General features: G+C 46.6%; 1 protein-coding gene across 1 annotated transcript in view; it reads right to left on the bottom strand.

The window, feature by feature from the left end:
* GABBR2 (gamma-aminobutyric acid type B receptor subunit 2) overlaps positions 1-25,583 on the bottom strand; it is a 369,057-nt gene that overhangs the window by 35,849 nt on the left and 307,625 nt on the right. Inside the window, exon 13 of the mRNA XM_032634226.1 lies at positions 22,267-22,389. Within this exon, the coding sequence (XP_032490117.1) occupies positions 22,267-22,389 (123 nt within the window). The remainder of the gene's footprint in view (positions 1-22,266; positions 22,390-25,583) is intronic.

Genomic DNA, 25,583 nt, shown 5'->3' with positions numbered 1-25,583 from the left:
ACACGGGTTCGTGCCCCGGTCCGGGAAGATCCCACATGCCGTGGAGTGGCTGGGCCCGTGAGCCATGGCCCCTGAGCCTGCGCGTCCGGAGCCTGTGCTCCGCAACGGGAGAGGCCACAGCAGTGAGAGGCCCGCGTACCGCAAAAAAAAAAAAAAAAAAAAAAAAAAAAAAAGTTAAAATTAAAAATTTTTAGTTAATAATTGTAAACTGTAGGACTTTGCAAAGATTTTAACATGCTAAAGCCCATTGTACGTTTCCAAGAGGCAGATTCATTGTTTCTGGCATTTCTTAAACTTTTGGACCATGAAATCTCCCCATTCCCTTTTATCTTGGGATACCTAATGGGATTAGTATTCCATGCCGTATACTTGGGGAAGATGTTGGCTTTTAGGATAAAGTCTGGACTTTGCAGCTAACATTCAGGGCCTCCCAGGATCTGCTCCCAGGTCACCTTCCAGTCTCATCTCACAAACCCCTGCCTCCCTCTACCCCAGGGTTCAACTCCTCTTGCTCCTCCTCCTGGACATCTCACTATGTGTCACTCAGTGCTAGCTCGTGGGGATCTCCGAGCTGTGACCTGGAGAGGAAACAAGCATTGAGGAACAAAGTCAGAAACTTAACACAACACAGACTCTGTTTGGGAGAATGTTAAAAACACTTGATTAGTGACGTGGCTGAGATGAAAATGGGAATGATGACTGTGCGACTAATTGAAAGCCATGTGTTTACTGAGGCTCAAAGAATCCCTTTTAGAAGTGGGAACTGGGCCCACATATGCCAATGAACAAGGCAAAATGGGTGCACGCTGGAAACAAAAAGCACCAAGATATGCTGGGCAGAACCAAAGATATTAATGTAATTAATAAAGTAATTAACATGTACAGGAATGCAAAAGCTGCCAGGAGGCTGATAAGACAGGGTTATTAAAAAAGAATGAGCAGTGTAGCGGGGAAGTGAAATTAAGTTTTGCATTTCTTTTTTATCACAGACCCCCAAAATACTCTATGAGTAATAAATAGGCCTTGATTTACTGCAAAAATACCAATGAGGCTGGGGACAGAATTTGCTGTTGACCCTCTCCCTGGCAAAATAAACCAATCAATCAATCACTCAGTCAGCCAGTCACTGAGAATATAGGGGGACCTGCATCCAGTGAGGTAGTTGAGGGCAAGGTGGTTAAAGATCTCAGACCAGAGGTCAGACTGCCTGAGCTCTAGTCCTAATTCTGCCACTTAGAAATGCTGAAACCTGGCTGCGGCTATTTAGCCTCACTCTTACCATCTGTAAAATGGGTCTAAACACAGTACCTCCTCATAGGAGTGAGGATTAAATATACTGATATGAATAAAGCCCCTTGACCAGTGCCTGGCCCCAGTGAATGGCTCAGACAGGGTCAGCTGTTACTATTATCACCCCCGCAGCTACCACCCTGCAGCAATCCACCCAAGGAAAAGTTCCAAGTTAACACAGATTCAGAAAATGTTTGAAAGGATTCGTTAAGAAAACTCATGTCCCCTTCCTCTCATTTCTCCTCTGTCTGGTTCCCAGAGTATTCAGGAGAAGGGCAGGAAGGTAGAAACAGACACATGAGGACTGGTTTAAACTGGTAGGTTATCCCAGTCACTTCTCTGGACTTTGGGTAAGTCTACCCTCGATTTCTCCATCAGGGAAATGAAGGGTCTGTTTAGGTGATTTCTTAAGTCATTTCAAGCTTTGAAATTCTATGAGTCAACATTAGTCACACAAGCAAGCATCGATTACCAAGAGCAAAAATGACCCTCCTTGGAGGCTCCTTCTGCTCCTCCTCGGCTGTCTTCCAGCTCTGCTCCTGGCACCAGGGTCCTCCTGGGCCCTCAGGCTAGGAGCTGCAGAGTCATCGGGCTAACTACACCTCCCTCATCAACACGTCCACCTGCCCTGAGCCCTCTGCCCATCTCAGCATCAGGACACCTCAGCCCCAGCCCTTGGGGTTTAGGCTTTCAGGCCCTCACTACATCACTTCCCCAGCCTGTCCCTCCCTCAGAGGTCTGCCTCTCCCACCCCTTTTCTCCTTTTCTCCGATTTTTATGAAAAGCTAAATAGTACAGGGAATACTCATGTACTCTCTTCCAGGAATCAAAAATTGCTAACATTTTGCCATATCTGCTCTCTCTCTCCACACACACACTTTCCTCCACTAAACTATCTGAAGGTAAATTTCAGACTCCATGCACATAACCACAATTTTATCATATACCTAAGAAAAGTAACAACCCCGTAATGTCATCTGAGAGCCAGAGTGAACTTTTATGAAGGGTTCCTCACGCTGCTCTGCTGCTGAAATTCCTTTAACGGCTCCCCATGGCCTCCAGGCCACAGTACAAGCTCCCTTCAGCTCTGCACTTACTTTCTATCCACAGGCAGCCAGATCCAGTTGATTCTTGAACTTCTCCCCAGACATACCCTCCACCGTCCTGCTCATGGATTTGCATCCTCCTGGAATGCCACTGCCTCCAATATTTTCTCCTGGAGCTTCTGCCCATTATTTAAAGCTCAGCTAAAATTCCATGTTGTCCAAGGAATCTTCTAAGGTCTTCCAGTTGAAATGTATCTTTCTTTTCATATCTCCATAACACGTGGGAAGCTAGTATGGTGACATATTTCATACATGGAGGAAGGCAGAGACAAAAGCCTTACAGAGAAATGTAATTAATCCCTGATCAAACTGTGCCTGAACTCCACATCACCTCTGGAATTTTCCAGGATGCCAATGTGTTCCCTCTACTGTGTACTCCAGTTTGAGTTACTTGCAGCCCAAAACACCCTAATGAATACTGTAGGGATTACAGCTGACAATCCTTTAGCCTTCTAAAGCTATGAAGCAACAGTAGAAAAATCCAAAGCATTATACACCAGTTACATTGGACACTTGCTGTCCCCCAAGACCATTTCCCCCTCCTCTTACCCTTGCTTTGGAATGCCCTCATATACCTTGTCCTGTCTTAAAAAAAAAAACAAAACTGAGATAAAACTCAGAAAAATTCACTATTTAACCACTTAAATTGTACAGTGTACAATCAGTGGTTTTTAGTGTGTTCAAAATGTTGTTTAGCCCTCACTACTATCTAATTCCAGATAATTCTCACCACTTCAAAAAGAAACCTCATACCTGTTAGCAGGCATTCCCCATTCCATGTTCCCCAGCCCCCTAATCTACATCCTGTATGTATCTGCCTATTCTGTACATTTTACATAGATGGAATCATACAAGATTTGGCCTTTTAGTGTCTGGCTTCTTTCATTGAACATAACGTTTTCAAGGTTGATCCGTGTTTGTAGCATGCATTCCTCTTTATGGCTGAATAATATTCTATTGTCTGGATATACCACATTTTGTTTATCCATTCATCAGTTGATGGACATTCAGATTGTTTCCACTTTTCAGGCTGTTATGAATTATGCTGCTGTAAGTATTTGTATACACACTTTCACTTCTCCTAAGTATACACCTAGGAATGGAATTGCTGGGTCACATGGTAACTTTAGTTGTTTGAGGAACTTCCAGACTGTTTTGTGCAGCTCCTGTTTTCTTTAACTATCTAAGTCCTACTTGTTCTTTCAAGAACCGAAGGGAAGAGTACGCTCCTCCTTTTTATGACACATTTCTCAAGGTAGGATGACTAGCCACTTCCTCTGTGATCCCCCACGGCTGGAGGCTAAGCTATCCCAGCACTTACCACCCGCGCTGACATTGTCAGTTTACACATCTGTCCCTCCTGGACTGGGAGTGTCCCAAGAGCAGAGCCTGTGCCTTATCCATCGGGGCAGCCCCAGCATCTGGCACATAGTGAATGCTCAGCAAATGTGGGTTTGGTGAATGAACGAACAGCACGTCTCTCTAGTGCCCTCATGGTACAGCTTAGCTTCACGAAGGCTTCTTCATAACAGAGGGTGGGCTGCGCTGAGAGCCTCCTGGATGTGGGTGTGAGAGCCTGTGGGTGGCGCGGGTGTACGGATGCATGAGGAGGCATGTGGAGGGGGAATGGGAATGTGCGACGTGGATGCATGCGGTTCAACAACACTTGCTTGAGTTCAGAGAGCACCATGGAATGAGCCGAATGGGCTTATCTTAGAGGGGGAAGTGAGGACAATAGATGTGGACAAAAAAGTAGTTAGGATGCCTGATCACAGGCAGGTGCTTGAGATAATCACAGATAACAGGCCTCAAGCTGGGGCAGAGCTCTGCTCCTTATGAGGCAATTTCCCATCCATTATCTCATTTGAGAGGCAGCTTGGGCCGTGGCAGGAGCATGGCTTTGGGGAGCAGCTGGCCTGGCTTAGAGCCTCTGAGCCCCACTTGCTACCTGTGTGGTCCACAGCCCATCACGTGGCTCCGCACACCTCCACGTGCTCAACCGCAAAATGGGAAGAGAAATTTCTCTGCTTAGGGTGGTCGTGAGGATTAAGTGGGTGGAGTTTCAGTGGAAATGCATTAGAAGGTGTAAATCTATCCACAGGAAGCAGCACTGCTCCTCAAGACCTCCCTGGGAAGCAGGCAGAGAAGTTATGTTACCTCCCCTGTGGAGTTGGAAAGTTCTGAGTCAGGGAGTGGGAACAAAAGTCACAATGATGGGTCACCTGTGTGTCAGGCTTAGTGCTAGGCACTTGAACATGTGACCCCGGTCAATGCTCGTGGTAAACCTGTAAAGGAGCAGTGGATATTTCCTTATGGGCACTGAAGCTCAGAGAGGGTGATTCACTCACCCAAGGTCACACAGCTAGGAGGTGGCAGAATAGGGAGCAAACCTTGGATCATAGTGTTTACAGCTACCTCATTATTCCTCCAAAGCCCACAGTGCAAGAGCCTGGGTTGGTGAATGCATTCTATTTCTTTGGTATGTGAATGCATTTCCAGAAGGCTGCCATATATATTTAACAATTGGTATGAACATGCAGTCTCTCGTCAGCTGGCTTCCTGTCTGCTGTAAGACGCAGATAAGAAAGAAACAGCTGAGTGGGCACAGGAAAATCCTCCACACCGGCTGGCAGAAATCACTCCAGCCTGGAGTTACCTTTCTTTTTTTTTTTTTTATTTGTGGTACGCGGGCCTCTCACTGTCGTGGCCTCTCCCGTTGCAGAGCACAGGCTCCGGACGCGCAGGCTCAGCGGCCATGGCTCACAGGCCCAGCCGCTCCACGCCATGTGGGATCCTTCCGGACCGGGGCACAAACCCGCGTCCCCCACATCGGCAGGCGGACTTTCAACCATTGCGCCACCAGGGAAGCCCATGCAGTTAGCTTTCTTGATTTAATTCTCTGTGACTTCTGTGTCTGAATCATGTAAGAAAATGACTTCCTGGGTGAAATAGTAAAATGCCAGGCATGGATGTTCATAGTCTCACTCTGGCAGCTCTGGCAATAATGGCTCAGAGGAGTGGGCTTTGCATCTGGGAGTCAGATTCGATTCCTCTGAGATTCCTAAGCCAGGAACATGCTGGCCTGGTCTCAAGGGGCCCAGTGACAAGGAGTCAGACACAGGGAAATGGCAAGAGGAGGGACTAGTTTTGAGAGGGTTCAGGGCAGGGCTGCCGAGGATCAGGTAATAAACAATGCTCTTATAATTGCTAACCTTCATTGAATACTCTCTATATGCTGGGCACAGGGTGTGTCCATTATAGGCACACTGTCCATTCTAATCCTCCCAAAAGCCCTATGAGGTGGGTATTATTAGTATCTAGACCTGTATTATGGATGAAGAAACTGTGGGGCTTCCCTGGTGGCGCAGTGGTTGAGCATCTGCCTGCTAATGCAGGGGACACAGGTTCAAGCCCTGGTCTGAGAGGACCCCACATGCTGCGGAGCAACTAGGCCCGTGAGCCACAACTACTGAGCCTGCGCGTCTGGAGCCTGTGCTCCGCAACAAGAGAGGCCGCGATAGTGAGAGGCCCGCGCACCGCGATTAAGAGTGGCCCCGGCTTGCCACAACTAGAGAAAGCCCTTGCACAGAAACGAAGATGCAACACAGCAAAAATAAATAAATTAATTAATAAACTCCTACCCCCAACATCAAAAAAAAAAAAAAAGTTATCAGAAGTTGTGGTCCTCAGAAGTTGTCACTTATTGTACTAGCTTCCTAGGGTTGCCAAACAAATTTCCATAAACTGGGTGGCCGAAAACAAATAGAAATTTATTCTTGAATAGTTCTGAAAGCAAGAAGCCTAAAATCAAGGTGTTGGCAAAGCTGCACTCACTCTGGGGGCTCTAGGGGAGAATGCTGTGCCTCTCCTAGCTTCTGGTGGCTCCAGGCATTCCTTGGCTTGTGGCTGCATCACTCCGATCTCTGCTTCCATCTTCAAGTGACCTTCTCCTTGGTGTCTGTGTCCTCTCCTCATCTGCTTCTTTTAATGACACTTGTTGGATTTATGGCCAATCTGGGTAATCCAGGATGATTTCATTTTAAGATTTTTAATTTAATTACATCTGCAGAGACCCTTCTTCTAAATAAGGTTGCATTCACAGATTCCAGGGGTAAGGGTGTTGACATATCATTTTTTTTTTTTTTGCAGTACGCGGGCCTCTCACTGTTGTGGCCTCTCCCGTTGCGGAGCACAGGCTCCGGACGCGCAGGCCCAGCGGCCATGGCTCACGGGCCCAGCCGCTCCGCGGCATGTGGGATCCTCCCAGACTGGGGCACGAACCCGTGTCCCCTGCATCGGCAGGCGGACTCTCAACCACCGCGCCACCAGGGAAGCCCAGGATGTTGACATATCTTTTGTGGGGTCACGGTTCAACCCATGACACTTACCTAACTTCACACAGTAAGTGGCTGAGCTGGGATCAGAAGTTAAGCCTAACTCCAGAGTCCATTTGCTTGACCACTATGAGCTAAATGCTACATACTTCCTTGCTGTGTGACTGGCCATGCTATTCAACGCCTCTGTGCCTCAGTTTCTTCACCTGTACACCAGAGATAACAGAGGTAACTACTGCATGCGGCTGTTGTGAGGATTAAATGAGTTGATAAAGGAAAGCCCTTGGAACAATGTCTAGCACACAGTATGAACTCAACAAAAGCTGTTATTATTTTTACTATTGTTACTACCAAGATAATGCAACTTTGTTGGCATTGTGGATGAAGGCTGAGCAGACCAGCTACTGAGGACGAGGCTGGACCTGGAAGCAGTGCTCTCAGATCTGAATTTGCTGGGTTTGAACATCTGCTCACAAGTGCTTCACTCTTAATGAAATATCAACCAGATAATCACAGATGTGAGAGAGATTTAAATATCTATAAGAGAACACTATGCACAATGGATGCTAATAATTTTGAAAACATCAATGAAGAAAACGTTTCTTTAGAACAAAACCAAGGGACTTCCCTGTTGGCGCAGTGGTTAAGAATGTGCCTGCCAATGCAGGGGACATGGGTTCAAGCCCTGGTCCGGGAAGATCCCACATGCTGCGGAGCAACTAAGCCTGTGCACCACAACTACTGAGCCTGTTCTCTAGAGCCCGTGAGCCACAACTACTGAGCCCATGCGCCACAACTACTGAAGCCCGTGCGCCTAGAGCCTAAGCTCTGCAACAAGAGAAGCCACCGCAATGAGAAGCCCGCTACCACAACGAAGAGCAGCCCCAGCTCGCCGCAACTAGAGAAAGCCTGCACTCAGCAACAAAGACCCAACTCAGCCAAAAATAAATAAATGAATAAATAACTTAAAAAAAAAAAACCCAAGTAAAACACGGGACTGATGCAAAAAGAAGCAGGAAGTATGAATAAACCACAGACCAATCCCAGCAGAACTGATTCCAAGTCATCTAATATCACATGGCCTGGGCTGGGTATTTTTCTAATATGTAAGTCCTCTCAGGCTGGTCAGTTCACCTCTCCAGCCTCAGTTTCCTCATCTCTAAAATGGGGCTGTCAAGGTGCTTTGTAAACTGTGCATACTGTAGAAATGCAAGGCACTATTATTACAGTATGTGTTTGCCAACTGTTGAGCACCTGTACCCATGTGGGACAGACTTGGGGTTAGGGACCCAGTCCAGAGAAGGGCAGGGGAGTGGGTGGGCTGGGCACTGAGAATTGGGATGATGATGTTGCTGTCCCCTGAGCTCTTAGGAAGGGCCCACAGGTTGTGTCAGTGTCTTCTGAACTGAACTGAGCATCTGTGGGTCGTGTGAAGTATTCCACCCTATGTCAAGGTCAAAGTGGCTCAGTATTTGCAGTTTAATCCACTGTTACTTTAGGGAGACACTCCAAGCCAAACAGTGGCAGAAAATAATGAACACCCCACCAAGTGGCCAACAGTTCTATTGCAGAGCCACTGTGGGTGTCGAGGTGCCCTGACACTGTGGTTCCCTTGCCCCTTGCTTCCTTGTTGGTTTCTGTGGTTGGTGGCTTCCTGCAGCTGTTTATTTAACCCACCTAAAGTTCTGGTCTGCAATTTGCTCACCCTCTGCCTCTCAACTGCAATGAAAAATGCTACAGAAATAGAAAACTCGTAGTTTTTCTTTCTTTCCTATTCCTTGCTCTCTGACTTCCACTGGGGAAACAATTGTTCAAATGATGATTCAAGGACTTTCAGGAAAACATGAGACTGGAGGGGCTCATTCAGCTCTGTGGGATCCACACATGTGAACCTTCCCAGGCCCCACCCCCAGTCTGAATTTCCTTTATCACCATCACAGTCTCTAGCTGGGAATTGGGGTAAGGGTTGGTAGGGGCCATGTGGACTTCAGGTTTCTTGGATTCAGGTTTTTCTTCCCTCATTTTTTAGCCTTAAATGTATTGTCCTGGGTCGGTTTCTAACTCTGGTATCCAAAGTGCAGTCCTGGGCCCTTCCTATAGGTTGGTGAGGCTCTGGTTCAGAAAATTTCAACCCTGGCTGCACACCAGAACCCATGGCAATTTCTAAAAAATCCCAATGTCCAGGCTTCTTTCTAAATCAATTGAATCAGTATTTCTGGGGGGTGTGACATGAGTACCAGTATTTTGAAAAAGATCTTTTCTGGGGTGATGTGGCCAGGATTGAAAACCACAAATCTAGCCTATCTTTATGTAAAGAACTCTTACGACTCAACAACAAAAGGATAAAGAATTCAATTAGAAATGGGCAAAGGACTTAAGTAGATATTTCTCCAAAGAAGATATACAAATGGCCAATAAGTACAGGAAAAGCTGCTTAACATCATTAGTCATTTGATAGTCATTCTCATCAAAACCACAGTGAGATACCATTTCACACCTATAATCAACCAGGATGATTATAATCAACCAGGCAGATAAATAACAACTGTTGGTGACAATATGGAGACACTGGACCCCTCATGCATTGCTGGTGGGAATGTAAAATGGTGCAACCACTGTGGCATGGTCTAGCAATTCCTAAAAATGTTAAACAGAGTTACCATACGACATAGCAATTCTACCCATCTCTTTCTTTCTCTCTCTCTCTCTCTCTTTCTATATATATATATATATATATATACACACATACACACACACACACACACACACACACATACCCAAGAGAACTGAAAACATATGTTCACATAAAAACTTGTACATAAATGCTCAAGGCAGAATTGCTCATAATAGTCAAAAACTGGAAACAACCCAGATATCCATCAATTGATGAATGGATAAATGAAATCTGGCACATCCATATAGGGGAATATTACTGAGCCATAGAAAGGAATGACGTATCAATACATACTACAACATGGAAGACCCTTAAAAACATTATGCTAAGTCAAAGAAGCCAAACACAAAAAGCCACATACTGTATGATTCCACTGATATGAAATCTCCAGAGTAGCCAAATCCACACAGCCATGAAGTAGATTATTGGTTGGCAGGGGCTGGAGGGAAGGGGAGATAGAGGGTGATGTGTAAAAGGAACAGGGTTTCTTTTTGGGGTGATGAAAATTTTCTGGAATTAGATAGTGAGGATTGGTTGTATAGCCTTACGAATATACAATATTAAAAAACACTGCAGTATACATTTTAAAACTGAACTTTATGGTATGTGAATTATATCTTAAAAAAAAAAAAGATAGGGCTTCCCTGGTGGCACAGTGGTTAAGAATCCGCCTGCCAATGCAGGGGACACGGGTTCGAGCCCTGGTCCAGGAAGATCCCACATGCCACGGAGCAACTAAGCCCGTGGGCCAGAACTACTGAGCCTGGACTCTAGAGCCCGCGAGCCACAACTACTGAAGCCCGCATGCCTAGAGCTTGCGCTCTGCAACAAGAGAAGCCACCGCAATGAGGAGCCCGCGCACCGCAATGATGAGTAGCCCCCGCTGGCCACAACTAGAGAAAGCCTGCGCGCAGCAATGAAGACCCAATGCAGCCAAAAAAAAAAAAAAGATATATGTCTGCCATGGAGAATGGCTTGGAAGGGTCTATGAGTGGAAGCAGGGAACATGCTTAGAAAGTTGTGGCAACAACAATAAACAACAACTTAGTGGCCTACACAATAAAGGTTCTTTACTCATCATCCCTGTTGTCCATTGTGTGTCAGCTGTAGTTCTGCCTCATAGTGGCCCCTCTGGGATGCGAGATGGTGGGAGATGATGGTACTTTGGTCCTTGGTGGCAGCAGTGAAGACGGACAGAAGTGATGGATTAGGATAGGATTCGACAGTAGAGTATGCAGAACTTCTCAGAGAATATTTCATTGATCTCATAATAAAATTGCCCTAAGACTGGCTTCATTCAATTGTTCAACTGATATTATTTATTGAGTGTGTACTATGTGCCAGGCACGTTTGCAGGTGTTGGGGATACAGCAGAGAATAATATACAACTCTGCTCCCTCCCTATTCTCATGGAGCTCACATTCAAATGGGGGGCAGCAGCTGTGACAGTGATTAGGAAGTGGATGGGAGGCACTACAGTAGTCATTATGGCTGAACATCGATACCTGGTTCTTTCTCTCCTGGGCACATAGTAGGACTGCTCTTTCCTGCCCCACTGAACCCATGCATGGAGAATTAACATGATAGGGCCGATGAAATATGAGTGGAAGTGACATGTGGCAGTTTGGAGTGGAAGCTTTAAAAGTCACTTGCCACACACTCTTTCCCGTTGCCACAAAAACTGTCCCAGAAGGTGCCCACTGGCTGTGTCCTGGAGTGAGGATGCTATGGGCGGAAGCTACAATGGATCCTCTATGAACAAGTGCTATGATGAGTGAAGTCTCTGTTGTTTTAATCCACTGAGTTTTGTTGCTGTTGTTGTTACCACAGCAAAACCTAGCACACCCTGTTCTCTCTCACTGTTCACCCTCTGAGGGACATTATATCCAAACACGATCCTGGCTCATATTTTAGAAAAGTAAGCCCAGTAAGTCAAACGTAAGACCAAGAGTCTGCAGACATGTGTCACGGAGAAGACGACAACCCACCCTGTGTGCATTTAATTTTGCCCAGCAGACTGCAGTCCCCGAGGGATCCTGAGCACAGCATACAAGAGGCCCCCCACAAACGCTGAAGGAGCGCCGGGATGACACATCATTTCCAAAGAGGTGGGTTGGCTGGAATTCCCCCACAAAAAAGAGGGAATGCTTCTGTGGGCGCCACAGCCTGTGTTTCTGCCAACATGGACATGGGGGAAAATCATCAAAATTTAAAGGTAGTCTTTGCTCAAGAACTGGAATGGCTTTAGCAAGACACAAGTGGTCAGAAGAGGCCAGTATTGCAGATAATTTTCCAGCTGTTCTGCTCCATGGCACTTGAAAATTCCTAGTAAACAGCCCACCCCCTGCAGAGCACCTGGACAGGTAGAGACCAGAGAATTTCTTGCCTCAGGGCTGTCCCCTGGTGCAATGGCTCTGCATCTTTTGCTCTGTGTCCTGAGGGGCCTCCGGATCCCAAGTACCTCCTGAAGACACTAGGGAAGCCAGTAAGGAAGCTGAAATAAACTGCAGTCTCCCATGGACCTAAGATACCTTCTGAAGCAAGATGTTCTAGAAACCTGGCTTGGCTGGCAGAGCTGTCTGTCCATACCTGGGGTCCACAATGCTGCTGCAGCTGGGGCCCTTGCCAGAAGGAGGTTGTCTGCAGGCATCTTTAAAACGTCTCTTCGGCATATCATTCCAATTAAATCTCATCTAGCATTTTCATTTTAATAACTTAATCTGGAACTTACACCTTGCCTCCTCTCCCAAAGGGGCTGAGGCAGCACAAAATAAAAGCCCCAACACAACAGGACAATTGAAAATAAAGACAAACGATCAGAAGGCGAGATAATCCTCCCCGAACCTGAGAAAAGATGGTTATTGTGGCTGAGTGTTGAATTTGGCTCCAACTTTCTGGCAGCCAAGGTTAAAAAGAAAACAGAGTGGCGTATTCAGTTATGATTGCTTGATTGAAGGAAGGAAGGAGATACAAGTTCATGCGGGTGGTGGTGGGGAAGCACAGCTCATTTCCTGGCACTAAAGTCTGTGAGGATCTATCCTGTGGATCTTTATCTCAGGGGCATTAAGTCACAAACTGAACAATAGCCTTTTATGGAAGATGCTGAATCATTCTTCAATTGGCAGCTTTAGCCCCATAATTGGGCCCTTGATAAAAGGTGAGGGTGTAATATTAAATTAAACTGCAGCTTGGCAAAGCCATTTCTTGGAGAAGCCGGCTTAATGGGCCCAGACAGATGGGTTGAATTCGGACATATGGAGGCATGGGGAGAGAGTTCTAGGTGGAGGGAACAATTTATTCAATAAATATTTACCGAGCACTTACTGTGAGCCAGACCCTGCCAGAGGGTGCTGGGGACACACGGATGTCCTTGGTCTCTGAGGAGGTCACAGACTAGGAGGGGCCAGGTGCACAGACAAATAATTACCACTGTTGTGACCAGATGAGGGGGCCAACAAGGGTGAGGCGGGGGCCTAGACAAAGGCATCCAAGGAAGCCCACTGTTCCAAATGCTCCTGGAGAAGACGCTTCTGACTGCCTCTTGAAGGTCAAGTAGGAATTTTTTACATGAAGACAGGGTATTGGGGTGGGAAGGAGGGTGTTCTGGGTAGAGGAGGACAGCAAATGTAGAGGCAGGGAGAGCGTGTGACGTTTTGGAGACGTGCCATTAATAAGGGGAGCTGAACAAAGGGAGCGAGGGAGGCCGAGAGATGAGGCAGGGGAGGCAAATGAGGCCAGGTCACTGGGTCATCGAGGTCCCCTTGAACTGCTAAGGAGTGAGGGCTTCATCCTCTAGCTGATGGCAAGGATTTTTTTTTTTTTTTACATTTTTATTGGAGTATAATTGCTTTACAATGGTGTGCTAGTCTGCTCCATAACAAAGTGAATCAGCTATACATATACATATGTTCCCATATCTCCTCCCTCTTGCATCTCCCTCCCTCTCCCCCTCCCTATCCCACCCCTCTAGGTGGTCACAAAGCACCGAGCTGATCTCCCTGTGCTATGTGGCTGCTTCCCACTAGCTATCTACCTTATGTTTGGTAGTGTATATATGTTCATGCCTCTCTCTCGCTTTGTCACAGCTTACCCTTCCCCCTCCCCATATCCTCAAGTCCATTCTCTAGTAGGTCTGTGTCTTTATTCCTGTCTTACCCCCAGGTTCTTCATGACATTTTTTTGATGGCGAGGATTTTAAACAGCAGAATGGCATGGTCAGAACATCCGATGGTGTAGTCCTCTCCTGGGAGGAGTTAGTCAGGCTCACTGGGGTGGCTCTCAGCTAATGAACCCACCCGAAGTCCTTGCAGAGTCCCACTACCCTGCCTGGGGCGAGATCTGCATCCGGGTGGGGCCTGAGGATGGCCATCCAGAACCCCATGGATGACTATGGATGAGAGACCTGTCCTACTGTTCAGGGCTGGTGGCGATGACCCATCACTTGGAATGTGACCTTGGCATCAAAGCCTTGGGCCACCAGGCTGCCCATGTGCAGCCCAGAGAGCAGGGTTCACCTTGACCCTTAGCATGCCCCTCACCCTGGACATTCTGTTGTCTCTTTTTTCAAAATAAATAGTGTGAGATGGAGCTTGGACAAGCTTTATGAAGATACCAGACATTCTGAAAGTGTCTGCTTTAGGATTGGATTTTTTTCAGAGCAGCTGTAGAGGAAGGCAGAAGATAAGAGTTAAAATTATTTAAAACTCTATGTATTTGCCTCTTCCAATATCCATTTCCATAGAAACATAACTGAAATAAGATGCCAGTTTCAGAGCCAAGGGCGGTCCATGACTTCCAGATACCCCATTTGCTTCGAAAAGCACGGTCAAAGCATAGAATATGGAGGAAAGGCTGAAATCCTCCTCTGTCCCACACTGCCCTTTACTTGGTCACTGCCCTAATGGCCAGAAAGGCACAGAACCCAGAACACAGGTGGTTCTTGAGGCGGGCTGTCAGGCAGCCGGTGTGGACAGCCTGCTGCCATTTCTGTAAGTGAACGTCACACACGTACGGAGCTCCCGTGGGTGACCGACTTGCACGTGGTTCTGTCTCTGCTGCCGCCTGTCTGGGAAGTGGATGGGGGGAGGCTCAGGGAGCAGAGGCGGCCTCAGGATGCTGCCTCAGTGGCTGCCTGGGGCTCTGTGGGGGTTCGACATTGGTGCCCTTTAGTGCTGTCCGCCATCTCCTCTCCATTTCAAAACCATTTCAGAATGGTCAAGTGGAGGTGTAGGTGGTGGCCTGGTAGAGAAGAAAGGCTTGGGAAAAAGCAAAGAATCCTTCCACCTAGATTCACAGGCTGTCTTCACACCATCAGTATGCACTGCTTTCACTTCAGGGGAAATTATCTCAAATTATTTTCCTTAAAAGCAAAAAAAAACCCACCAAAAACAATAACCCACATGGGTGTGTGTGTATATGCACATACATACACAGTGTCAATTCTTGGTTTTCATCTTACTTGATCTAAAAGTAGCGTTTGACACGCTTCATCAAAACTTCCTCCTTGAGACATTTTCTTCATCTGGTTTCCTAGACACCAGACTCATCTGATTTTCTTTCTGTCTCTATGGTTTCTCCTTCTAGGTCTCCTCTGCTGTTTCCCTTCTACTGCCTGGGTCTCCAAACATGGGAATAATTGAGGGTCTGTCCTTGGTTCCTTCTTGTCTACATTTAAATGCCCCCCAGTGCTCTCACCCAAGGCTTTGTGTCATCTATATGCTGACTGCATCCAACTTTCCATCTCCAGCCCACACCTCTCCCTGAACCCCACACCCGTATGTCCAATACCTATTCACCATCGCCACTAGTATTGTAGGTATACAAAAAAGGAGAGTTTTTCCCTTTTCCCAAGAATATAAATTGTATTTTAAAAACCTTTTTAACATACTTGGCAGATTTATCCACCCCTGCTACCTGTGAAACGCAGAAACAGCCAATCTTCCCCTCAGACTCTGTAAAGCAGAGGAAGCAAGGTGCAACGCAGGAGTACTGAGGACGGGGCCAAGTCATTGGGTGGAGGGTGAGGGAGCCTGTCAGTCCTTGCCTTGGTCTGGAGCGTTCATCTCTGGAGACCCCTCCTTCCTTCTTCAAATTCCTCCCCGTGCAGGAACAGCTTTCTCTCCCTTGCTCCTATCTGTGGGCAGCCCTCTCTCCTGGCTACCCGCTTTGTTACTGACCACTACATCAGAGTCCCCTGCCCTGGCTTCTCCCCTTGTTCCCATCACTGCTTAGTTATTCCTCGGGCTCCAGTCAGGACATCTTCACTCTGACTGTAACCACTCTCTGGGAGACCACACTCATCCCCACAGCTCCCATCCTCAATGTATTAACTGCCCCTCCCCCAAATCTCTATCTACTGGACAAACTGCTCCCTTGTGCTCTAGGACCCTGAATCCAATCTTCTTTCTGCCCAGAAATGAACCCCTCACATGCCCTCCAAAACCCACTCCTCATTCTGCACCTGACCTCGGTGATGAGGTTCGCCATCCACCACCCACTCAGAAATCCGGGCATTGCCCTTGCTGCCTCCCTGCCCTCCTTCCCCCTTAGAGTCAATTAATCACCAAGCCTTGTCACGTCTGCTTCCTTATTATCTCTCCAATCCACCCACTTCTCTCTGTTCCCACTGCAACTGCCCTGCTTTAGGTCGCCATCGGCTCCTGCCTGGATTACTGCAGAAACCATCTCTGAGCCACTGCTGGGCCTTCAGCCTCACCCCTTCATCTGTTCTCACCCTGCCGCCAGGTCAAATCTGATCATGTCACTCCCTGATTAAATGTCTTTCATTTTGAATTTTAAACTCTACTGCTTAGCACACAAGGTCCCTAATGACCCGGGCTCTGCCTGTGTCATCATTTGTCCTTCCTGTCACCTCCCCAAAGGCACCCTCAGCTTTGGACAGCAGAACCACTTTGTATATCTTTTTAAACCATTTAGGAAAAAAAATGATATACTAACATCACGTTTAATGTTGAGAAGCTAGGTGCTTTCCCTCTGAGATCAGAAACTAGGCAAGGTTGTTCTCTCTCACCACTCCTATTCAACATTGTACTGGGAGTGCTAGCTAATACAAAAATAAGACAAGAAAGGAAATAAAATGCATATGGATTGGGAAGGAAAAAACAAAATTGTCCTTTTGTCAATGACATGACTGTCTATGTAGAAAGTCCCAAAGAATCAACAAAAACCCTCCTGGAACTAGCAAGCAATTATAACAAGGTTGTAGGATTCAAAAGACTTTTGTAAAAACAAACACAAAAACAAAAGCACAACACCATTTATATTAGCACCAAAAACAAAATAAAATACTTAGCTGTAAATCTAACAAAATATATATAAAATCTATATGAGGAAATCTACAAAGCTCTGATGAAAGAAATCAAAGTAGACTGAATCACACAACAATGTAAAGCAATTATACTCCAATAAATATGTTTAAAAAAATAACAAAAACAAAGTAGATTGAATCAAAGTAGATTCCATGTTCATGAATAGAAAGACACAATATTGTTGAGATGTCAGTTTTCTCCGACTTGATCTACAGAATCAATGCAATCCTAATCAAAAGCCCAGCAAGTTACTTTGTGGATATTAACAAACTGATTCTAAAGTTTATATGGAGACTTTTTATAAAAGACCCAGAATAGCCAACACTATACTGAAGAATAAAAGTCAGAGAACTGATATTATTCAACTTATTTGACTTCAAGGCTTACCATAAAACTATGAATCAAGACAGTGTGGGATTAGTGAAAGAACAGACAAATAGGTCAGTGAAACAGAATCAAAGTCCGGAAATAGACCCACACTAATATAGTCAACTCATCTATGACAAAGACACAAACGCAATCCAGTGGGGAAAGGACAGTATTTTCAACAAATGGTGCTGGAACAACTAGACATTTACATGCATAAAAGTGAATCTAGACAGTGACCTTGCACCTTTTACAAAAATTAACTCAAACTTGATCACAGACCTAAATGTAAAACACAAAGCTATAAAACTTCTGGAAGATAACAGGAGAAAGTCTAGGTGACCATGGGTTTGCCAATGAGTTTTCAGATCACACCACCAAAAACATGGTCCATGAAATAAAAAATTGTTAACTTGGACTACATTAAAGTAAAAAATTTCTGCTCTGCTAAAGACAATGTTAAGGGAATGAAAAGACAAGATACAGACTCAGAGAAATTATTTTCAAAATATATATATGATAAAGTTCTTGTATCCAAAATATACCAAGAGGGAATTCCCTGGCGGTCCAGTGGTTAGGACTTGGTGCTCTCACTGCTGCGGCCCTGGGTTCAATCCCTGGTTGGGGAACTAAGATCCCACAAGCTGTGTGGTACGGCCAAAAACAACAACCACAAACAAACAAAATAGACAAAGAATTCTTAAAACTCAACAATAAGAAGACAATCTAATGAAAAAGTGGGCAAAAGATCTGAACATATACCTCACCAAAGAAGAAATACGTGTGGCAAATACTATAAGTATATGAAAGGATGTTCCACATCATATGTCATTAGGAAATTGTACATTAAAACAACGTGGTACTACCACACACTTATTAGAATGGCTAAAATCCAAAATACCGACAACACCAAATGATGACGAGGATGGAGCAACAGACACTCCCATTCATTGCTGATGGGAATGCAAAATGGTACAGCCAGTTTGCAAGACAGTTTGGCAAAACTAAACATACTCGTAGAATATGATCCAGCAATCCTGATTCTAGGTATTTACCCAAATTAGCTGAAAACTTATGTCCACATAAAACCCTACACAAAAATGCTTATAGCAGCTTTATTAATAATTACCCAAACTTGGAAGCAACCAAGATGTCCTTCAGTGGGCAAATAAACTGTGGTGCATCCATACAATAGAATATTATTCATTGATAAGAAGAAATGAGCTATCAAGTCATGAAAAGACATGGAAGAATCTTAAATGCATATTGTTAAGTCAAAGAAGCCAGTCTAAAAAGGCTGCATGGTGTAAGATTCCAACTATATGACATTCCGGAAAAGGCAAAGCTATGTAGACAGTAAAAGGTCAGTGGCTGCCAGGGGTTGGTAAGCATAGAGGATATTTCAGACAGTGAACCTGTTCTGTATGACACTGTAATGGTAGATACATAATTTTATGCATTGGGCAAAATCTATAGAATGTACAACACAAAGAGTGAATTCTATGTAAACTATGGATTCTAGCAAATAACAATGTGTCAGTATTGGTTCATCAATTGTAACAAACATACCACATAATGCAAGATGTTAATAATGGGGGAAACTATGGGGTATGGGGTGGGACATATATGGGAACTCTCTATGCTTTCTATTAAATTTTTCTGTAAACCTAAAACTGGTCTAAGAAATAAAGTCTATTAATTAAGCATAAAAACTCCTTTAAAATGATCAACATCATGTATTTAGAACAGTATCTAGCACATGACAAGTGCTATATAAATATTTATTATGTACAAATGAATAAATGTGGAGCCGGGATGCCTCCAGTCGGACTCCAGAATCAGAGTTTCATTCCCTGGACACTTGCACTGAGAGAATCTCTTCCACGAGTTATTCTGGAACTCTTCTGTTATTCTCAAACCCTTCATCTTGTTTATTTACTTCCAGCTGCTATCAGAATCTGTGCAATCTAAAGTGACTGTGCTTATTTGCATGTTTACCGTCTGCCCCCCACTAGCTGGTGGGCCCCATGAGCTCAAGGTGTCACGCTGTTGTGCTCACCTCTGTATCCCCAGCGAGGTGAGGTCTCCCAGCATGCGGCGGTGCTGGGCTGGGTGGTGCGGCAGAGTGATCTATGTGGCCCAGGAGGGGTGGGTGGGGCAGAAATGCACTCAGCAGGGGTGAACAGCATGTTAAGTGTCCTGACAGGGGATGCCTAGATGCTGGGGACCGGAGTGGGGCAAAGCAGGCGCTTAAATCTGGTGGAGCTCAGGAACACATTGGCTAATACAGGGGCCTGGAACTGAAGTTCATTTACTTGTCAGAGAAGGTTCTGGAAGGGGGGACAGCATGGGCAAAGGCTTGAAAGTGCAACACAGAGCAAGGCCTGTGACTGGCATCCTGAGGTGTTTAGAGTGTCCAGAACGACCAAAGGCATCCGAGGTAGGTGTGGTCTGAGGGGAGGAGAGAACAGACCACAGAGATCTTTGATCACCTATCCCCCAAGCATAAACGTTCTCTCTCACTGGGGGTTCTGGAGCAAACAGCCCCTTGAGGAGAACTTAGGACCCCTTAGTCCCTGGGCACACTGTTCAACCATGATGCTGAGTCTCACAGAGGAGGGTCTGAGGGGAATCAACTGATAGTTTAGCGATGTTCGGCGGAAAAATGACAATAAACCGACAGGGCTGTGGGTCGACAAATCGAAGGTTCTGCTACCATGGCAACAGAATGACAGGGCAACCCTAAAATTAGAGGAGAAACGAGGATCAGGCCAGGAAAGGTTTAGAGAGAAATCTCCACAGATACTTGGAGGGAAACACAGAGACAAGGTGTGGGGAACTCGAGCCAGGGATGTGGCTCTCCTCCAGCCACCCCCCTTCAAAAGTCTAGATGCTGCGGGCAGGACCCCCTTCCTTCCCAGGCTCAGTTTCCTCATCTACACAGAGAAGCACTTCCGTGGCACCCAGCTGCTCCTCAGTTTGAAAACCATTCCCTGAAAGGTCTGGAATGGGCTTGCGTTGTATGTGCGGAGCCATGGAGAGCAGCAGTACTTACTACAGAGAGCAAGGAAGAAAGGTAATGTGGGGGGTAGCAAACTGTTCCTCATACTTATGGTCTGCACAAGGTCTACCTCCTGTAAACGGTCCAGGGGGACAGGCTTCCTGGATTTATTTCCAGAGTCGCCGACTCTAGCCCTGCAGCCTCTCCCACCACAGCCAGATCCCAGGGGATCCTGTGCACGCTCCACCCCGAACTTAACCTTGAGCGGAGGTGACAGTGCCCTGCCTCGCCGGCTGCCACTGGGCTCGGCATCAACCTAGCGGGGTCTGCTCTCTGCCCATCTGCCCCAGCTCCAGGTCCTCCCGTGGGCTCCGCCTGACTCGCCTTTTCTCCTTCCCTGATATCCTGGGCGCTCAGTCGCCCGTTACCTATTTTTAGGCTTCGTTTGCAAAATGTGAAAACACTTCTTTGCCCAACCCACTTCACAGACCAGTGACCGAGTGTCTGTGGATACACCTGAAAACTATGAAGTGCTGCTGTGTATTGAAAGGCAGGGTGGGGGAGTGGGGGAGATGATAGTTGGTGGTGTTGCCACTAACCGCTAGGTGACCTTGGGTGCCTTATATAATCTCTCTGGGTTTCTGTTTCCTCATCATTAACATGGAGTTCAGGATAGCACCTATTCCACAGAGTTATTGTGAGGATTCAGTGAATTAACACACACATCTAGCTACCAGCATCACCACTGTTATTACTGTTATTAGCGTTATTGCTTGTGATTATCATCACCCCAGGCTCTCCCTAGCCAGGGGGCCCGGTTAGCCAGTAACAGCCCTTCCTCCTGTTGATAGCCTGTCTGGATTTCCAGATCCTGGTGGTGGGTGGCGAATTCCCCTGGGATGGAGCTGGGGGCAGGTCTGCTCCTTCGCCAACCGTGCAGATGAGTGATGACCAGATGTCACCTCCCCTCTAGCCACAGCCCGTCTGTGCGAGTGACTTCAGCTGAGCTCCTGCCCCCTTGGCCCATGAGCACAGCCAGCGCAGGTCTGTCCTCTGCCAGGTCTGATTGTGCCTGTCTGGAGTCCCGCTTCCTCCCCGGATGGACACGTACGGCAGTGAGATGGAGGCGCACAGCCTTAAATCCTTCCCCTAAATCTGTGCTGTCAGGAAATAGCGTTCTCTGCCACTGCTCCAACTGCATAACTTCTTACCGGGCTGAGCGAACCCTCTGCCTGTCTCCAGACAAACGAGGCCCGGCATCTTATTTGCTAGAAAACCCTTCTTGTCCAGAAGGATAAAAACCTCTGTCTTCAATGCATAAAATGACTGTTTCCAGTTTAGTTTTATTGATAAAATTCACACTAAATCCCACAAAAAGATTTCCCTAATAGTGCAGTGAGAGAACTGGAGGAAACTCCAGTTTTCTCAATAGAATCTGCTACACTGTAGGGAAGTCATACTGTACAGCCACCGCCGTTCAGCTGGCTCTTTCCGACAAAGGCATGTTTAACACTTCTAGGAGGAAGTCGACAAAACTACAACTTCCCTAATCTTGAACTTCTCTAACTGGAGCATCCTCGGAAGACCAGTGTGAGTTAAGAGCAAGGCCCAACGCAAGACTACTAAAATAAATATTTAACGGTACTTTTATGTAAGGTTCTTCTTTTTGGCAACACATCACTTTGAAGATCCTCTAGTAACTGGAGGAGCTATCAGAGTGTTTATTCCCTACTAGCACTCCTTAGGGAACTCACTTTAAAGGAGAGATTAAAAATGCAATGTAATTTCTAGGCTGATGGATCATATAAATGGGGGCTTCTACAATGTGTAGAGAATATACTGGTTTAAACGACCCAACATTTCCCCTCAATTCTGCATATATTAATACACCTAGACAAATTCTTTCACCATTTTTTTCCAGGAGTGAAGACCTTATATTTGGCCCTCCTGAAATAATATATGTCTCAAATGGAAGGAAACGGAAATAATGAGACGTTCCTGATAGGGAACGTGGACCCACGTGGACCTGTGATGATTTCCCCGTAACCACCTCGATTTCTTCTCAAGAAGCGTACCTGGGGCAGTAAAGGAGATGTGCTGCCTTGCCGTCCCCAGGGGGCGCCTGGGAGCAGCATAGGCCTCCGTCCTGCTGGTGCCAGGTGCTTACCTCCATGCTGTACCTCTCCACCGTCCTTCTCAGGGGGTCCACAGCCTGCCAGCAAATCAGGATGCACAGGTCAATCAGCAGCATGCCCCCAACGATCACGAGCAGTTTCTGGTCCTTGATGATCTGCAGAGAGGGCAGGGGCAGAAGGGACGTGAGAGAGCTTCCCAAACAGCAGCCGAGGGGCCAGGTCAGGTGGGTGACTGAATGGCGTCACCCCCAGTTTGAAAATTTCCTCAGACTCCCCATCGCCCTCAGGATAAATCCAGCCAAGCTCCTTTGCTTGGCATTCAAGGCCTTTCATGAGCTTGGCTTGTCCATGCCCCAAACACACACAAATACTTAGTTAAATTTGAGGACTCCCAGGTTCTGGCCCTGCTGTAATTTTCACCCCAGGCCTTTGTGGGTGCTGGCTCTTTTGTCTGGAACACTCTTCTTTCTATGTGGCAAATAATCCTTAGAGACCCAGATTCATTTCGCCTCCTCCACGAAGCCTCCCTAACTCCCACAGCAGAACTAACTACTCCCATAGCACTCTGTTCCCATACTTAATCATACTTAATAAGTTCAATACTTATACATATGAATAGTAATAGTCATAACTACAAGAAAGAGAATAAATACAAATGCTAACATTTAGTGAACACTTACACTGTGCCTACCTCTAGGTTGACTGTTTTACATACAGCATCTCATACAAAGGCAAATACTATTATTATTCCCAATTTTCAGATGAAGAAACTGAGGCTAGTGCTGGGGGCCAAGTAACTTGCTCAGTGGAATATAGATACTAAGAGGTGAAGCCTAGATTCGAACCAAGCTCCTCCTCTCTCCAGAGTGCACACCCTCAAACATTTACAGCACCTACCAGGCTCTACAGTGACCAGATGCTATATTAAGTTGTATACACATCTGCCCTCCTCAGTAAACTGGGGAACCCCTGACAAAAGGGAAGCCTGTTTTATTTATTTGTTTGCCCTCAGCACCTAGCAGGGCCTGGCATGCAGTCGATACTTAGAAGTTTGTCTGGTTGAATTGAGATGAAGGAATATATAAAGAAGAAATATAATTCCCATCCCACTTTGCAGCTTGGGGTATCTTTATTACACTGTGAAGGTCCCACCCCACTTTATGTCCGTTTGATGGAGATTGGCCTGGGGACAAATGCTGTCTGGGGCAAAGCTAACCTGTATTTCACTCATTGCACGTTTATGTGTCCTCACCCCCCACCCCAATGCCAAACAAAAGCTAATGTGATGAAGTAGTTCTAGAAAAGACTATAGAAAAATAAACAAAACTGAAGCAGAAGCTTAAGAAATATCGCCAGGTCTGGCTTTTAATGATTAAAGCCATCCTTAAAGGAGAAATAGAAACTCAAGAGACTTCTCTGTGGCCAAACTGTGAAAAGAACAAGAAAGTACTGCTGAGTTACTGCCAAAGAGATCAAATCCACCAAGACCACTTTACCTGGGGGTGGGGCACTGGCAAAGCCCCCCTCTGAGATTTTTCAGAAGCATTCAGTGAACCGCTGATAGCTTGTAGAAACCTGGTTTAACCCCTGCCCTCAGGGGAACCAGGCAGCTCCCTGTTAGCCTTGAGAAATTGGGCCAAAGGGAAGAAATGCCTGAGGAGCTGAGGACTTGGAGGACAGGCTGGAAGGGACCTCCCTGCTTGATGCTCACCCAGGGCTGTTTGAGCCCCAGGCATTTGTACACACTGCACCTGACCCCTGGAAGTTCCTTCCCCCACCTTTCTGCTGGTGCCCTCCTACCCTGATTTCAAGACTGAGCCTGAGCAGCTGCTCCTCTGTGAATCTGGGCGTGCCCTGCATGGGGCCCATGCTGCAACTGTGTTCCTATCAGAACCGAGGCAGCGATCATCCAGTCTCCCCTCTGTGCCCTGGTGCCTTGTGCAGGGGCTGGCTCTCAAACTTTCTTGAGGAACATGTGGAGAATGAATGAATGAGCTCTCAGGAAAAGGCCAGGGGAAAGTGGTGCTGTTGAGCAAGTTCAAGGTCACTGTCTCCTGCCTAGGGCTCAGGTTCTACTTCCTATAAGGCACCACCTGCCGCAGGTTCCTATCCTTTCCCAGGCATTTGTAGGTGCTGGTTCTTTTGTCTGAAACACCCTGTTCTTTCTGTGAGAGGCTCTGTGTGGCTGGGTGTGCATGGGGTCGGTTGGGGGTGGCTGGAAACAGGGCTGGCTGGAGAGAGAGAGCCTGCACGACATGTGATGGGGCCTCATGGGGGCCACTGGAGGTTTAAGCGTCTTTAAGCATCAGCGTGATGGGGAACTCTCTGCAGCATTAAGGGGTGAACCTGAGGCGGGATCCTGCAGTAGGAGGCCAGTTAGGCGCTGGGGCCATTGTCCTGATGAGGAAGGATGAGGCCTGATCCAGAGCAGTGACTACCAGATGGGCAGGAGGATGTAGATGCCACAAGCACCGGGCAGGCAGAGTTGCGGGCCTCAGCTTCTCAGTCCTCTCCCCTCCCCAAACTTCCCCAACCAGCAAGTGCCAGCACCTCCAGGTCCCTCCCTCTCTGCCAAGTCTTTCCCACGAGACATAAGGGGTACTACTCTCCCCACAGTCTAACTCCCAGGAGGCAGTGAACTTGAACTTGCTCAGCAGTACCACTTTCTCCTGGCCTCTTCCTGAGAGCTCATGCATACAGAAGTACGGACCACCTTACACTCCAGCACACCACACCTCAGGTCTGTTGGGACTGCACAGTCTACACTGGACAAGAAGTAGTACATTGAAGGGTAGGGCTGAGAAACATGGGTTGGGGCCACCCTCAGTGAGCCCCTACAGGGGAGAGACCTCCCTTCTGAGTGGATGCTGCACCTCTCCTGATGCTGCCTGAATAGGGAAGGCACGCATGCAGCACAGAAGATGAGCATCAGAATTTCTCTCTGGTAAATATGAGAGTCAAGTCCTCCCAATTTTAAGGCTCACGTATGAAGTGTGAGGTAGCAGAGTGGCAGTGGAAAGACAGGACCTGGGATTATGTGGACCATCCCTTGTGACCTGGTGTGACCCTAACAAATCACTTCCTCTCTTATTCTGCATTTCTGATTTGTAAAATGGCAAGGAGTGGGGAGGTTCACGTAATATCTCTAAGTACGGTGCAGAAAAAGAACACCGTTTTGGATCTATAAGACCTCATTCTAATCCCAGCTCTTGTGAAATGTTATCTTGATCAAGCTGTATGACTCTGTTAGGCTTATTTCCTCCTCTAAAAGTGAGACCGGTGAGCTCTAAGCTGCAGAGTTGGTATAAGAGTGAAATGAGATGATGTATGGAAAGCACCTAGCACAACA

This window comes from Phocoena sinus, chromosome 6 (assembly GCF_008692025.1).
Source record: "Phocoena sinus isolate mPhoSin1 chromosome 6, mPhoSin1.pri, whole genome shotgun sequence".
NCBI lineage: Eukaryota > Metazoa > Chordata > Mammalia > Artiodactyla > Phocoenidae > Phocoena > Phocoena sinus.
The sequence above is the reverse complement of the archived record's forward strand: the minus strand, read 5'-3'. Positions and strand labels throughout refer to the sequence as shown.